Here is a 16,588-nt window from a genome sequence, read left to right as displayed (position 1 = left end):
AGCACCCAAATCTAAGTACACGAGTGTTTTCGCCCCTATCGAAATGTGGCCACCGTGACCGGGAACCGATCCCGCGACCTTTTGCTTAGCAGCCCAACACCCTAAACACTAAACAACCACGGCGGGTATATGTACGTCTTAGTTCCTATAAGCAGCTTGCCATGACGAAGATTGAATGGTTTCTTTTGTGCTTTTCGGCTTTAACTGGCCTCAACGAGGCAATGTGAGGAAAGTGATCGACGGTGTAATGTTCAAAACAGGTCACTTAGTGCACTGCAACCTTTTCGACCGCCGTAACTTTAATTCTCCGAAGTGCCACATCGAAAGCCGGGGACAACTCGGATGAATCTCGTGGCGATTGAGCGCAACGTAAGAAAGGTAGAAAAGAAAGAAAGCAAAATCATACACCAGTAAAAGAGGGCCATAATTTTAATTCAGTCCAGCTGGCAGTCGCTTAATTCTCTCGCTTCGTTTTTTCTTCACAAAGTGTAAAAAAAGCAACTATCGCAGAAAGGACGGTCCTTTCAAAGGACTCCGTTCTGTAAAGTTGCACAAAAACCTGCTCGGCGCAGGCTGCCCATCACGATTGCTTCGTACGTCACATGACGTGCACGGTAATATATAAAGGGGTATGTGGAAAAATAAGAGGACAATGATGGGGGGTGGGAGGCGATATATCTTTCTCGCTGAAGGCCTACGGGATAGCTGCTTGCTCATTTATGTCTTTGAGACAAAATGCATGTCTGAGCACTGCCGACGTCACCGGTTAGCAGAAGAAGAGTCCATTGGGAAGAGTCCGTTGCAGGCGCGCCCTGTTTGACAGCCGCGCGTGCGGAGTCGTCGTCCCCTGCCCCCTAACGTCCTGTGCTCGTCCACCCACACAGTCGGCGTCTGCCCTCTGCCGCCGACCGCCTCGTGCTTGTATCGGGAGAACTGTGCAGGGTAGGGACCCTTAGTCCACGTGGGACGATGCCGTCGTAGCCTAATCCTGGGTTGTGTCTTTGTACGTTGTGGGCACTACGTTGAGCACCAGTTGTACAAGGATCGTGAATTTCCCTGCAAATGGATAAAAAAAAGCAATGTACACTTTATTACGGACGTCATCATTTGCTCTGCATGATTGTTGAAATACACAGCGATCGCACTTCGTTGAAATTCGTCAAATTCGTTACTGCTATTTTGTAATTTCTTTCTCTGACAGCTGCTGCAGGCAGCTTTGTACATAGGTGGTTCTAGTCCCTTGTAAGCTGCCTCTGAGGGAAGCACTTACACTGTGATGGATGATAAGCATTATTATTACTATTATTATTACTATTATTGTTATTGTTGTTATTGTTATTACTATTATTGTTATTGTTGTTATTGTTACTACTATCATTGTTACTGTTGTTATTGTTATTACTATTATTGTTATTGTTGTTGTTCTTTGTATATAAGTTGTGTTACATTATTGTTGTTACATAATAATAATGGTTCTTAATTAATAATAGATTTTACATAGTTTACGGATGTTAACCCTGGCAATTTGACAGCATTGAGGGCGTAGGTCGTGTTCCATCCAAGCAAGGGATCTGTAATTGTTAAAGCCCCTTGATCGACGGATCTTCGGAAGCTTTGCTAAGAAGCGCGCCATTTGTAGTTGTGGCGCTGTCGTCTCCCGATTGATCGCCAGAGCCTAGTCCCGCTTCTGGAGTGCGCGCTCTGACACGAGCGAGACCTTCAAGCGTCGACATATCATCATTGGGCACGACATCAAGGGAGGGCCCGGAAAAAAATGTCATAACAATTTCGTAGCTGGATTCTGCCGCTCCTTCAAGCATCTATAGGGTCATTAACTGTGGGAAATTTACACAATCCACTATATTGACCCTTCTCGCGGAGCACTTTGTTCTAGAGAAACGAGACGGCTCTTTCGGCGGCTTGCCGCACGTTGCCTCAGCGACAGCGCACGAATGCGAAACAATTACCGCTTCTACCGTGCTTCTGTGCGATCAGCTGTTGGAAATGCAACTGGGTTTTCGCTGACGCACTGCAACAATCATGCTGCAAATTGTGGGGTGGTGGCTTAAAAACATGTGCAGAAGTTTGCTGCAAAAATAGCGACTGGCATATTGAGGAATAGAATTAATCTGTGTGGCCAAGTTCACGGACCGCTGCTAGAACTGTCCGTGTTACCGGCATTTCCAGATCTACGGCTTTCCTCGGGGATACAGAAATTTGCTCATCCTCCAGCGTTGTATCGCTAACTTTCGAAGAAAGGGCTTCAGCCCCGCAAAGTCGGCGAGAGTGAGTGCGGCTCGTTAAAATGACAAAGGGAGTAGCGCCACTTAGTGTCATAGTAAGTTTCGCGCAGGTTATCTACACAAACCTACCCCAACTGGCACGCAAGCTTACGCCCACTCTATCGCCAACGTATCAAGAATAAGTGAATGGGCGCACACTATATATATATATATATATATATAGAGAGAGAGAGAGAGAGAGAGAGAGAGAGAGGGAGGGGGGGAGGGAGAGATGACGGACTACACCGACAGCGCACGTATAGTCGAAGCTGAATATTTCGCGACGGTCCACAAGAGTAGGCGAGTTACTAGCGATAATACGTCTTTGCTACAATGTACTGCAATGTATAGAATAGCTACATTTCAACCCTTGCGCACAGTAATAAAATATCTGTCGGAACTGTGCACACCCGCGAGAGATTAGGAAGAAAATAATCAGATAGTGACCGCACTGAGGAACTTTACTGGGTCATAAATGGGACAAGCCGCTGCTTCAAAGTATATCCAAATAAAGAACGAAGAGCAAAACGCAATTGATCCTGATTTAATTCATAAGCGGAAAGTTTGGATAGCTTGGAATACATATTTAGCCTAGCTTTTAGAACAAGCACCATATACACTGCTCGCGCCGTTTGGACATAGCTTAATCGGCTCCTAAAGTGCTTTTACATATTCTCTGAAGCTGTGCTCAAAGCTTCGTGTCCTCCACCTAGTTACCGTCTACGGTATCTCTCGAAACAGTGGTTTGCTGAGGCGCACCGGCGTCATACGCATCCATTGTAAACAGGGAGGCAACGGAGGCAGCTGAGGCAAGCAATGGACGCGTTACCACGTGATCAAACATGGCAGCGCCCGCCGGATCGCCTCGAAAAGGGTAAATAGCCAGAGGTGACAACGCGAGCGTCGCGGCCGGCGTCTGCGGCAGGATATCTTCGCATATCATGAGTTCTGTGATTAGTATGTCTGCGAATCGTATGCAGAGGGGGAGTCTTCAGGCCTGCCACAAAAATTGTGACGACACGGAAAAGTGTGACGGTAGGCGTTGTCGAGGTCCAGAGTGTGAAGTAAACAATGCGCGGATTGAATAAGGAGGAGTCGCGGTTGTTATATGCGGACGGATATGGCCTTAGAAGTGTAAGCAGCTGCTGCGCTCGAAGCGCCTGTTTCTAAATGTAATAAGCCTTCGTTGTAAAAAAACTTATTTTATTCTAATTATCTCTTTATTAGCAGCTTTAGTGCTTTAGATTGCAGCGCACGTATTTTAGAGCGGAATAATCGATATGAAACGTTGCTAGACTCCGTTTAGCACGAATTGCAAGGCGGGAAATCCGCTTGGGACCACTCACTGTAGCACAGACCTGTTTTTTTTTCTTGCTTTAATAGTCTTGATTTCGAGGTGTTGCACATCATCAAGCTACTCATTACGCAATCGCTGTGCGCTGAAAGAGCACGAAGTGCGACGGACTTTGGACGTCCTGCATCGAGCCCTGACCACAAAAATATGTCGCTTCTTTTATTTCTTGCCCATTGAGCATACATTTCGGCAAAATCCCGGCCACGGCTGCTGCATTTTGAAGGGGACGAAATACACAAACACCCGTGTACTTAAATTTAGGTGCACGTTAAAAAACTCCAGGTGGTTCAAAATTAATCCGGAGTCCACCACTACGGCGTTCCTCATAATCAGATCGTGGTTTTGGCACTTAAAACCCCATAATAGAAAATTTTACATTTCGGCACGTTCATATCGAAGATCACCAGGTGACATTATTAGCTGCCTGCCACAATCGCTGTAATCAGAACGTTCTGTTGAGCAATCTTTAACCGTAGGAATCTTGTGCAAATATTTATGTTAGATGGGGCCCTATAACATAAAGCTATTCCAATATGTTTTTATTCCAATCTCCTGACGTCAAATTTACGTAACTTCCGACATAAGCACCGGGTGGTAACTCACAGCGTTGTTTGACCAGCCCAGCCAAACGCTCTACTCATTTAGAGGAGGTCACTTTTGTTTGCTTTAAAAGCGAACATATCCAGCTTTTCTCGACATCAGGGTTTAGTTCGTATGAGTGCCACCGCATGGCGTTTTCATCTTAACCTTTTCAAACTTCCCGCGGTGACGTAGTGATGACGCCAACAAAACAACCATAAACGAATTAAAAATATTCCTGCGCACTGAACTTCACCACAAAGCTTGTCCCGCCGGTGTTATCAGTGTTCTTGATAAAATGTAGCCGCTCGTCGGCTGGAAATGACTTATCATGCGAAGAGTTTAGTCGAAACAAGCGATATTTGATTCTGGGCTTTTGAGAGGCTTCCCGAAAGGGAGCCACTGTTCTTTTTTTCTTTTTGATGCTACGAAGTAAACGGGTTAGGGTAATCGGCGGAAGCTTTTCTCGGTCGGCACACATTCTTAGCGTCCGAACATTGCATAGCGTCTACGGGAGACGCCGTCTTGGACGGCTTTTGATGTTGACCTATCGGTTTCGTTAAGGTGCCCCCAATTATTTCCCTAGCAACTTTTCTATCCGCAATCATGGGTTACCGCAGCAGCTGCAAATCAAGATGTGCTTAAGTATTAAGGTGGATACATGAGCAAGTTGGTTTTGCACCTTGAGGCATAATACAGGGCACAAGAATTATGCAAATTGTCTCATGTATCATCCGTTAGCATGCTATGGACGAAGCTGCTCACAATATTACGTCACATTTACTGACCACCGATCCAGGTACGCCTTTGGTTATGACACATACAGTGCTTGAAGTTAGTTGTCTAAGTACTGTCCTGTCACGGTTATCTACGTGCGTGAAGGAAGACCGCTATTTATGATTATTGTGCAGTAATACACGCGGTATTTGGCTGAGATAATCTCATGGGTGGCGGCAATGGAAAATAAACCTGATATTAGTAACTACTTAAGAGGAAAAAAATGAAACCAGGAAAGAAACAATTTATGATAACTCAAAGGGAAGCTCATTATACTTTCCGAAGCAAATTTAGGATGAATTAGAACACGTACTTGTAAAGCGAGATACGAAAAGGAAGCAGCATGTGCTTGCTGCGGTAAAGCTAGGGAAACGACAGAGAAATTTAGGCACCTCTGGCCTCCTTGAAGCCCTTGGGTTCTGCGAAAGCAGGGGAAAAGTAAACATGTCCGCAATAGCGATTTGTAAAAGGCGATTGCAAGATTGGCGGAGGAAAAGTAGGGAAACGACAAACAAAACGGAGGCGTACAAAAAGAAAGTTCCCAATAAGGGTTCAGAAAGATTGGTGATGGGAATTCTTCGTGGGTTCTTTTTCTTTCCTTTTCTTTTTTTTCTTTTTTAACGTAGGTGGGATATGTAGCGCTATAACAACAAGAGCTTTGTGGCGCAACCCACCGCCCTGTTCCAAACGAGGCACTCGTAGCATCCATCCATCAATCCAGAAAAGCTGGATATGCAGCATTGCCTATATACGTTGACAGATTCTTCTTATCTAATTGGCTGAAAAGAGGCAAGGAACACGCAGAAGCGGAGAGAGTTCCGATGGGGCTGAGCTAGCGTAGAGAACGTAGATCACCGGATGACGATTGTGTTGCCGGCGTCTACGATTGACCCGCTTCCCCTTACTTAGTTTGCGGTGGCTGGTCGGAAATTGCGGCGGCGTACAACCGAAAGAATAAAAATGCCGCTAAAACGTATCCTCAGCGAAAAAGAGTTGGCAGAGCGATGTCGTGTCTAAAAGGCTCGACAACGTTCTACTGCCACACAGAAATGTTTATTATACGCAAATAAATCCATTCGCCCCGGCAGCTCTGCGTAGCCAGTGCCGAGCGATCGACGGGCAGCGATATTGTATTCCTTTCGGAACGGGGCCGTCTTCGTCTATTCCAAAAAAAAAAAAGCTCAGTTTTGTTCGGCATTTTAAGCATCTTTAATATGTACACTTCATTTTAACGTAGTGAGTTTTTGCAGTTCTATGACGTCGCGTGACAGACAGACGCAGTTGGTGCCACCCGGAAACTTTTGACCAATAACGGAGGCCTAAAGGCGTGAAAGGCGTGGAATGGGAAAGAAATGTTTTTCTTTCGTTTCGTCTAATCATACATAATCAGTTGGTATACACTTCATAGCAGAAAAGAAGTTCTCGCGGTTTTCGTGACGTCGCGTGACAGACAGGCGAAGTGGGGGTGCCCCAAAATTTATTTTACGAATATTGGAGGGCTAACTGCAGAAATGGAATATAAACACTTGGAATAGCTTTACGTAATAGCGCCCACGATTCCATTTTTGCCACCCCACCGCCTCTATGGACCCCATGCAATGTGTCCAAACGTAAAAACAACCAAACGAACAGGCAAACAAACGAGAAATTTACATTTGAGCCAGGCATGAACGCCTGTAGCTAACGGACACGCTAACCTTATAGTTACTGCACAGTAAGTAACTCTACTTATAGTGACTGCACTCTGCCACTAATGATTGGCAATGGATATATTCACTCATCGCACATGGCGCCGACGTGCAGACTTGCTTTTTGCTCGGAAAACACGGACGATGAGAATGATTGTCCGATCACTGCTCGCTCCTGTCCACGGCAGCGACGCTTCATTGCTGGACTAAAAGGCCAAAGCTGCTTAATTGTCATCGCTGCCGATAATTGTGCGGTGACCTGTCGCGAACAAAGTGTTGCCAGCGTCATGCTGCCCAGCCAAATTTTTCGTATCTAGGCAATAAAACGTCGGTGCTTTCACAAAAACTATTGATTGGCCACACAAAGGGAAAAGAAATTCAATTTTAACGTTAGAAGTTAGCATAGCTACAAGCTTGGCACGGCAATCCAGATTCGAAAGATGAGAGAGAATGTGAGAGAATTTGAGAAAAGAAACACACACGCCTAAACGCATTTAGCCCACTAACTCAAGGCAGTTTACGGTCTCTCAGTGAGACGTGTATGCAGACATAAGCTCGCCATCTGCATATGCATGCTGATTACAACTCTAGCGCGCAGTCGCTTCGTATGGGCATACGTACGCATGATGCCAAGCCGGAGCCTGTAGTGGACGAACGGCACGTAGAAAAGGAGACCTGAGACGATAAAAAGGCACGCGTAGACGTACTCCACTTGCGGGTTCTGGATGATGGGCGCCGCCACCAAGTAGATGGACAACAGCAATACGATCCACGGAATCACGATGGGAACCTGCGCAAAAGAGTCGCCGAATTTCCTTCCATTGATGTTCGAAGGCAGTAAAGCTGCCATCCTGCTTATTATATACTTTTGACCCTGAGAATGTACTTGCCAAACGTCTCACGCACAGCAACAATCTCGAAAACTCGCAGTTTGTTAATACTGTAGAGTCTGGAATGCCACGGCATCTGAGCTTAATGGCTACACACACACTTTGCAATTATTGTCAGGGCTGCCAGATTGGGCTATTAATAGCCAAATTGGGCAACTTTTTGTCCGAGTTGGCGTCAGAATTTTCCCTTTGGCTATGTGGCTATTTTTGTGCTACATCTTTTTCCTGTGTAAAAAAAATAAAAATACTTAAGCACAAATGAAAAGCACGCTGGAATAAAAATGCAGACGACAGCAGGTTAAAGAAATTGAGCGCGTCTGCTAGAAAATCAAAATTTGCAAGTTCTATGTTAGAGAACACATATGCATGTCAAAAGGTCAAGGATCGCGGCCTTTTGATAACTTTAATATAGAAAGCTGGCCTGCGGAATCCGCGCACTAACGCTACCCGGGCGCGCCAGCGAACTGTTGCCGCCTCCACGTGTGAGCTTTCGGCGTCCTACGTTTTAAGCATGCAATGCGTTTAGCTCCGGTTGGCGGTGCGCGCGGGTGACCTCGGCGCCAGAACGGAGGGAGAACACCGAGCTCAACCTAACCGAAATTTGCCGAATTTTCTGCCTGCCACATGGCGCCTACGTGGCAATTCGTTCGGACCTTTCCTGCCCAAATTGCCCCTGCTCCAACACCAACGTAGAACATATCTCTTCCGTTCCCCCACAGCCACCACAGCCATCCGTTCCCTACACAACTTCAAACCCGTATCAAATGCCGCCGTCGAACGAGTGTGCAGCCAGGCCTCGCTCATTAAAACCGACCTTCGAAATAGAATGTCGAACGAGACATTGGTAGCGCTCCTCCGCGTTAAGTTTGGCCTGGCCAGGAACGGAGGCTGCTGCAAGGATTTTAAACCGAGCCAAGAATTTTTGTCGCGTTTCAGCTCTGACATTTGTACAGGCCAAGCAGTTCCACTTCGTAATAAGCTCATGATGCTTAATCATAGCATACTTTCTTTATGTCTATATATGGTACTAGATTTTGTACTAACCGCCATCTATTGTGTTAGACTTTGTCTTGCATTTTCTTGTAGTTTTTCGTTTAGTGCATTGTGTGGTGTTAACCGGAACTGTCATGAGCTGTAATAAATAATACTGAACGCCTGAATGCATGCCATTGCTTAGCGTGTTTATCGCGCGGTGCTATTTGTCAGTTGTTCTTTTCGTGATTTTTTAATGCTCTGCGAAAATAAAACTGTGCATTTGCAATGAAGACCGCATTTGTCTTATCATGAATTTGCCTGTATGCCTGCGTTTCTGCACTTCTTGCGCTTGTGCAGCATCTATTTTCCGTACCGCATGGGGTCCGTGACGATGCGCGCAGAGGTCATACGTGGTCATGCATGGAAAAACTAAAATGTAGGTATTCTTGCCGAAAATTAATTAAATATGCTTAAGAAATGACTTCACAAAAAGACAAGGCTTTTTGGCTACTTTTGGGCTACCCAAAAGTTTAGCTTTTGGCTACATTTGGGCTACTGCGGAGGCCAATTTGGCTACCTGTGGTTAGAGCGATCTGGCAACCCTGATTATTGTCTATACAGCCATAACGAACAAATTTTGGATAAATACAGAAACTCAAGGAACATACGCCGTGACTTACATTTAAAAAAGCATATATAAGAACGTAGAGTGGCGATTGAGCGAAAGCCTCAAGTGTCACCCGAGTCTAGGATAATTGGCTTAAAAAACAACGACCGCACAATAGCTCACGCGTCGCGGGTTTGGGATTGAATCCTCTGCCGTATTTTGTAAAAAATTGCACTTTCAATTTTTTTTCATTGGCTCACACGAAGTTGCGCCCTTGCGACAGCGGGGACCAGCCATTCGGCGGGACGGATATGATATGAAAATAGAATAGGAGCAAAAGAATCCCTACAAGATACGGTGCTTGGGCTTTGGTTTTGAGGCGACCTCTGCCAGACTAAGGTGATGATAAACGTTATGTTAGACTATAAGCAAAAATTGGCCTATATGGGTGTTTTCTCGGCTGATCAGCCCCAAAACCTCCCATGCCCCAATCATTTACTCTGTCATAGCGGAGTGAAGACGGCATATGTCGTCATTATACTCCCATTGGTTAGGAAGTGAATATAGAAACGACATGACCTGACTATATTCCCCAAGGAGCTTCAGGTCACGCGATTGGAAACTCCCCACGGGAGTTTAAATACCATTTTTGGTACAGCGACGCGCGTGCGTGTGTCAGAAGCTTAGTTGTCATTATTCTGGCACTCTCTTTTTTTGCTCTTCTGCCGACTTTGCTTTTTCTCTCACTGTCACTGCGTTAGGAAATTTAAGCATGATGGTATGCTCGGAGCTAAGGGCTTGATCCATGGGCTGCAAAGTGTACACTACAGCCTAGAGTCAGTCTGTACAAGGAATTGTGATGGGGTGATGCTATTAAGGGCACGCACTTTCACCCGCTCTTAAAATCGGTGTACAATACAATGAACACTTTACCGTCCCTGATGACTCTCTTAGCCACCATGTTTGCCTTTCGGTTGTATGGGGAAAAGGCAAAGGTGAACTCTGCTTTATTTAGTACTGTGTCAGCTTGTTACTGTAAAAATTGCACTGTTACTGCCTACCAGAACTATCATTTTCCTAATCATTTAGTTTTGAAGTGCAATAAATGTTTTGGCGTCTAATTCCCCAGTTTTTGCTGCTTTAACTCTTGCGCGTGTAAATATTAATGAAAAATAACGGCCTCGTTACTCGTTGCTTTACCGTATGTAGTACCACAAAGTCTAGGTTTGTCACAGAATGCTCTGCTATGAATATGCTATTTCCACAATGACTGCATTGCACCTTGTTTAGGCAGGTTGGGAGGTTTCCGTGTATTTTTGATGTACTTCATAGGGTCTTGGCTTAAACCTGTAGCTGTATGAGTTGCTTTCTATTCGTACTATGTGGTTTGTGCAAATAACACATGGACAAGAAAGAATCAAAAACCAGTTGAGAGCTTGTGCTTGTGTCGCTCATTTCTTCCTTGCATATATGTGCTTATGCAATAAATTTATTTTCTAAAAAACACTACTTCGCTTACTTTTGCTTGCGTCTTCTAGCTTGGAAGCCAATATATTGTGTATTTCCCAGTGCGGAAAACTAATATTGAAAATTCTGAGATCGGCATACTAGCAGAGTCATGTGAACAGATACTCCCATATCTTCCTGTAAAACCTCCGCGATCAATGTAAAGAAATACTCCCATGGTACCCTGAAAAACCTCCCTCGAATGTAAATAAGTATTCCCATAGTTCCCCGCAAAAGTTCCTCGATGGATGTAAACGTATACTCTCATAGTTCCCAGCAAAATCTCTTAAATGGATCTGAACATATGCTCCCATAGTTAACTGCAAAAGCTCCTCGATGGATGTAAACATATACTCCCATCGTTACCTGCAAAAGTTCCTTGATGGATGTAAACATATACTCCCATAGTTCCCTGCAAAAGCTCCTCGATGGATGTAAACGTATACTCCCATAATTTCCTGCAAGATCTCTTAAGTGGATGTGAACATATGCTCCCATAGTTAACTGCAAAAGCTCCTCGATGGATGCAAACATATACTCCCAAAAGTCCATCCAAAATCTCCGCTCAGCAGGGAAGTAAAATTTTTACTCCGCCTAACCGGAGTATATTAACCTCCCATCGGGGAATGCGCTATAGAAAAAGTCATTTACTCCCATCGAGGATTAGTTTTGCTTACAGTGTACTTTTGCAGCGGACACGCAGTATAGCTAAAGTACCCTTAATAGTTATCGTTGTATAGGCGAAATTCAAAGCTGAGTATGAAATACCGACCAAAGACCTGGCACCATAAAGCTACAGGGGCGCTACAGTTGCCGCAGGCAGCGCCGGAGTTCCTTGCTGTGCTTGTGATGGTTGGTAAGAACAACTGATTTGCGTGTGAATAGGTGCAAACATGCACGTAAAAGTGCTTCGTGCATGCAGAGGCGGTGCTATGCGGTATTGCTGCTGCGCGTGTACCTTGTAGGGCCTTGGCGCGTCCTTCTTGGTCCAGCGCAAGATGATGAGGGCCAGCATGGTGGCCCCGTAGAACATCCACGCCGCAAAGCTGAAGAAGTCGATCAGGCTGCCGATGTCAGCCAGCGACACCATGCAGATGGACAGGACGCACTGCAGTGCACAACGAGCGTCACGCTCTTGACGGCTTGCCGGCGCCCAGCGGCGCACCCCTACTCACGTTAAGAGCCAGGGCTGGCACCGGGGTGAGTCTCCGTGCGTGTGCGTACGACAGGACTTCAGACAGGTGGCCCTCCCGAGCGGCCACAAAACCGATCCTGCGAGAACGAGGAGCGGCCGCCGTTGATGTACCGCGAGTGCACAGGTGGACACTCGCAACCTTGGCTGGACGCTACATAGCAGCCGAGAATGCTCTTGTTTTCTTTTACATTACCTTGCTTCTTATTCAGGGCTGTAATGCTTGAAACGACAGAGAATGAAGACGACACCTCCCCAAGAAGCACACAAGCGGGGAGGCATACGGAGGAAACGCTTTCCTCTGTGGTATATATATGCGCTCTTTGAATGTATGCGATGGCGTTCATTTTCATATTTCGAGCCCCATTCCAGCGAGCCGAAATGCGAGCACTTCAACTCGGTTTACCCGTCAAAGACCCTAGGCGATTTTAGTGGTGCCTCTTGCTTTAAACCTGGCATATTTTACTGGTCGTAGGGGGGCATTTGAGTGTATTCTGCTCCACGAAAACTGGCACAGCGTCCGTCTATAGCACAATGCCATCTTCATGCTATGTCCTGTCGTGTACTGTCTGCAAATAATGTGGCAGATATGAAAATTATTTTTCAATGTTTTAAAGAACTTCTGAATAAGGACTAAAATGAACAATGTAGTGCAAGAAATGTTAAAGATTTCGGTCAAGACGCATCCTCGATATCTGTACATGCAGCAAAGCTTTCTTAGCTGTATATATAAGAAAGGTGCATTAAACACACACATATTGTATGCACAATGTGGGATCGCTATACTTTGCGAATTAGGACGTGTTCTGCAGATTTTTAATTATGATGTGTCCGTTGCTTCGAATTGCATGCATGATAGCGCACTTTAGTATCGGCCTGTGAACCCTGTATTATAATGTGCATTTGACGGCTTCTGCATTAACGATTTCTCTCGCAAAGATTCCATACCTCGGATTGGGTATGGAATCTTTCGACAGTGGCGTCACTCCGAAGGCCTCTTCCATCCATTCGGAGAAATGCGCGTTTTTCGGTTTCGACGAGTCAATATTGAAACATCCGGTTATTATCACTGGCATTTTCTTTTCTCCGGCGTTGTCTAAGTACGGTATAATAGCCTTTAGAAATGAATACCAAAGAGGGAGGAACAGGCTAAGAAAACATCGCTTTAAAATTAAAACAAGGAATGAGTTTGGGGACGACCGCGAGATTTGAATACACTAACCCCTGCGACAGGTCTTTCAGAAGCGAGCGATAACGACCACCCAGCGAGACCACTTTCGTTATGTTATTTACTGCGACAGAAGTTTGAAACGTGACACTGAGTTTGCTGTGTGCGTCCTTTCCATTCGCTGACGACGACAGCGGCCGTAGTTGTCATGAGGTCGTTGCCTATCGCGTCGCCATCAGGCCACCTTGCCATCGATCTCCAGCTTCACCTTCAAAAGGGCAAAGAAAAAATATGCCGATTCCACGCATTGTATGGCGATGTTATGCAAAGCGTTGTGCAAGCAACTGGTTATGCAGCATCGTTTGGAGTTCTGAGAAATGTTGCTGTAGGTAGACGAACGTGTTTGTGTAAGGCGCGTTTGTGACACGAGCGTGCGTGTGTGGGATGACAGTAGGAAGACGACGACGACAATCTGACGGCGATGGCATGAAGACCGATATTTGGTACTCCGGCAGAGAAATGTTACAACCTGGACCGTTACGCCCTGCGCTAATCCGCCTCTTTTCATGGCGCGACGGCGCATGCGCCCTGCCCTAGCGGATTAGTCGCGAAACGTTTTGGAAGGGTCACGCGCAAAAAAAGTCGCCCGAAAAAAAAAGAAGAAAAAGAAGTAAGCGTTCGGATGTGCGTTGCTGCAAGCACTCGTGCCATGTACCGCGTTGAAACTCCTCTGGTAGCTCGAAGTCGTTGCCGTGCGGAAAATGTGCGTACAGCGTAAGACTGCAACTCCATTTTAAAACAGAAGGCGACCAGTCCAGGTTTGGACTGCACCTAGAGCAGGTAGTTGCCGCCTTTCATTGACGGATAGCAAATTTAACGAAAAACCCGTGCGTTGCACTTGGGCGACACTTAAAAACATCACGTTGCTGATGAAGTCTCCTTGCAGCGGCGATCCTTATTTGCTGGTGGTTGCAGCGCGTGCCTGACTTGACGTACTCGTTTAAAGCGCGATAACTTTCGGTCGATAGGAGACCGACAAGACGCTCACGTCAACAATTGACCGACTATTCAGTACAGTGCGTCACTGAAAGCATTTTATCATACCAGGCCGACAACGAAGCAACCAACGAGCGCGAGTTGTCGCACTGCAACGGGCTTTCTTGTCGACGGCACCGACAAAATCAGTGTGCCGACCATCGTTCGACCAAACCCTGTGCGACCGGCTATCGAACTAACAACGCGATAGCGACAGCGCCTTCGCTTGTATATATAATTAATCGCGCTAACAGTGAATCAAAGCAGGCGTATTCGAAGTTGAAATGTGCAAGCTTCAATCCTGTCAAGCTGTGCACACGAAGTTTGAGCCAATGTTGAGCCTGCTCAGCGAAGGTTAAGCCTGGCGCCTTCGTGTTCGTGCACCCGCTACCGCCGGACTTGAACTGAAATGTCAGCAGTATAGGACGAAGGAAACCGCTCTGATAGTTCATTTCTGTCCTTAGCGATTTGAAATAAACTACACTTCGCACGGCGCGTACATAATAAGCGGCAAATGACGACACAGCGCTGTGCCAACATCTGTACGTCACCGTTTACCCGGCTGCCGGTCGCGTTTGCTACGTATAGATGGGTGGGTCAGTACGTTTTGTGCTCACAACTTTCTCAATTCCAGAGATGTACTGTTTACCTTTGCGTCAAACAGGAAACAAGCGACGGTGCATTCGGTATACAGCAGCATAAACAACTGTCTCGCTCAGTTATACCGACGGTGTCAGTGATGGTACCCGCGTTTTCGCGAACATGGCCTAAAAATGAGCACTTAATTTATGCGAGCACAAATTTCTCAATGTTTTATGGCACGCGCAAACTGTAAACCACATGTACGCTTGCGGACACGCACGCGTCGTACACGCACTCGTACGCGTCGAAACGCGGCGTGATCTTGGGGATCTCGGGGAACAGCTCCTCTGTTATGGCGCGCTTGGACTGCCTCGCGTCGGCGCGCCTGGCTAAGCAGCTAGGACGCGGTACATTCAACTCTCAGTGAAGCAGATATATATCACGCAAGAAAGTGCCTTTCCTTTTTGTGCTGATCTAACAGCTATAAAAATATAACAATTACGTATATATATATATATATATATATATATATATATATATATATATATATATATATATATATATATATATATATATATATATATATATCGAAGCGTTTTGAACTACTGTCAATAACAGTACGAAGCGGCGTCTACCAAGGCGTCTGTGAGTGAGCGCGCGCTGTCGCGAGTCTTTGTGGATGCAAACCGCCATTTCTCGCGAGGCGCGGCAGGCGCTGGGCGCGTAAACGCGAGCTGGCGCGCGTCCGCAAGCGTACGTGTGGTTTGGGCTTAATACATATGATGGAGATAAGAGGAAGCTTTAACTCAGGGCCATCTCCGACGTGGCCTATTCAAATACATGTAAAACGCAAAAACGCTTTTCTGAGATAACCCCTGGACCAATTTTGACGACATTTGTTGCATTTGAGCGGGACCGTTAAATTATACTGAATGTTGGAAGTGGAATTTCGATTTAGGGCCTGGATCTTGTTGAAAGAATTTTCAAAAATTCGAAAGTTTGAAACAAAATAGAAGCACGAAGTTTAAAGACTAGCTATCCGTCAAGAACCGATATCGCGGTTACGTAAGCGGCATCCGTTAGATCATTCAAAGCGGACAAATTCGATATGTATATTTATATATTACGTGAATTTGTTACGTTGTGTACAAGGGTTCTGAAAAAGCTGTATTTACACATTGCTAAATTTTTTTAGAGTCATGTGTAACATATCAATTTTGTAAGCTTTAGATGTACTATGAGGTGCAGTTCACAGATTGGGATATCATTTTTCATTGTCGAGTTACGGAGTTTTAAACTTGATAGTGTCGTTTTCTGAAAATTTGTGATTTTTCCAATTTTTAGTAAAAAAAATTGACGATGTAAATCGAAAATTTTAAACCAACAGTCAATAGATCTTAAGTTTTTCTTTTAAATGCAACAAACCTCGTCATGTTTGGTGCAGTGGTTGCCGAGAAAACCGAATACTCCTTTTACATGTCTTGAGATAGGAGCACCCGAACTAAAGTTTCCTCTTAAAGAAAATCGGGAATCAGCAATAAATAAACAGCCCATAATATGTTATCTGGATCACAGTCACCATTGTTCAAGTGGCTCGGCCGCTCATATTAACTCGTCTCAGGGTGGAACAACGCGGCACATATGCGCAGATATGTATGTTTTGCTACGTTTTGGCATAATTTCATATCAGTGATGCACCTTTTCCACAATATTTGACACTAACAAGGATCTGTGTCTGTAGATGTCGATGTAAACAAGTGCACCGCTTTGATAAATCCGGCGCAGAAGGCTGCACTAGAACACTTCTTGAATATGCGAAATGTCTAAATTATGTTTAAAATGAGTACAAAAAGCGAGCTCCAAGTGCAGAAATCTTCGACAACAAACTACAAGGCCTCTGTGTCGGCAAAGGGAACTCAGCGTGCCTTTATCGGCCGCATGGCCGCACTGTTT

The 16,588-nt window shown here is 45.5% G+C and overlaps 1 protein-coding gene across 1 annotated transcript in view; it reads right to left on the bottom strand.

The window, feature by feature from the left end:
• Positions 1–411: 411 nt before the first annotated feature.
• The window catches only part of LOC142589789 (b(0,+)-type amino acid transporter 1-like), a 147,367-nt gene continuing 131,190 nt past the window's right edge, over positions 412–16,588 (bottom strand). The window contains exons 10-13 of the mRNA XM_075701376.1: positions 11,834–11,930; positions 11,617–11,766; positions 7,302–7,470; positions 412–1,056 (exon numbers count right to left, since the gene is read on the bottom strand). Of these exons, the coding sequence (XP_075557491.1) occupies positions 983–1,056; positions 7,302–7,470; positions 11,617–11,766; positions 11,834–11,930 (490 nt within the window). The 3' untranslated portion in view covers positions 412–982. The remainder of the gene's footprint in view (positions 1,057–7,301; positions 7,471–11,616; positions 11,767–11,833; positions 11,931–16,588) is intronic.

Source organism: Dermacentor variabilis, chromosome 1, assembly GCF_050947875.1.
Source record: "Dermacentor variabilis isolate Ectoservices chromosome 1, ASM5094787v1, whole genome shotgun sequence".
Taxonomy (NCBI): Eukaryota; Metazoa; Arthropoda; class Arachnida; order Ixodida; family Ixodidae; genus Dermacentor; species Dermacentor variabilis.
Note: the sequence above shows the minus strand (reverse complement) of the source record. Positions and strands in the feature narration are given on the sequence as shown.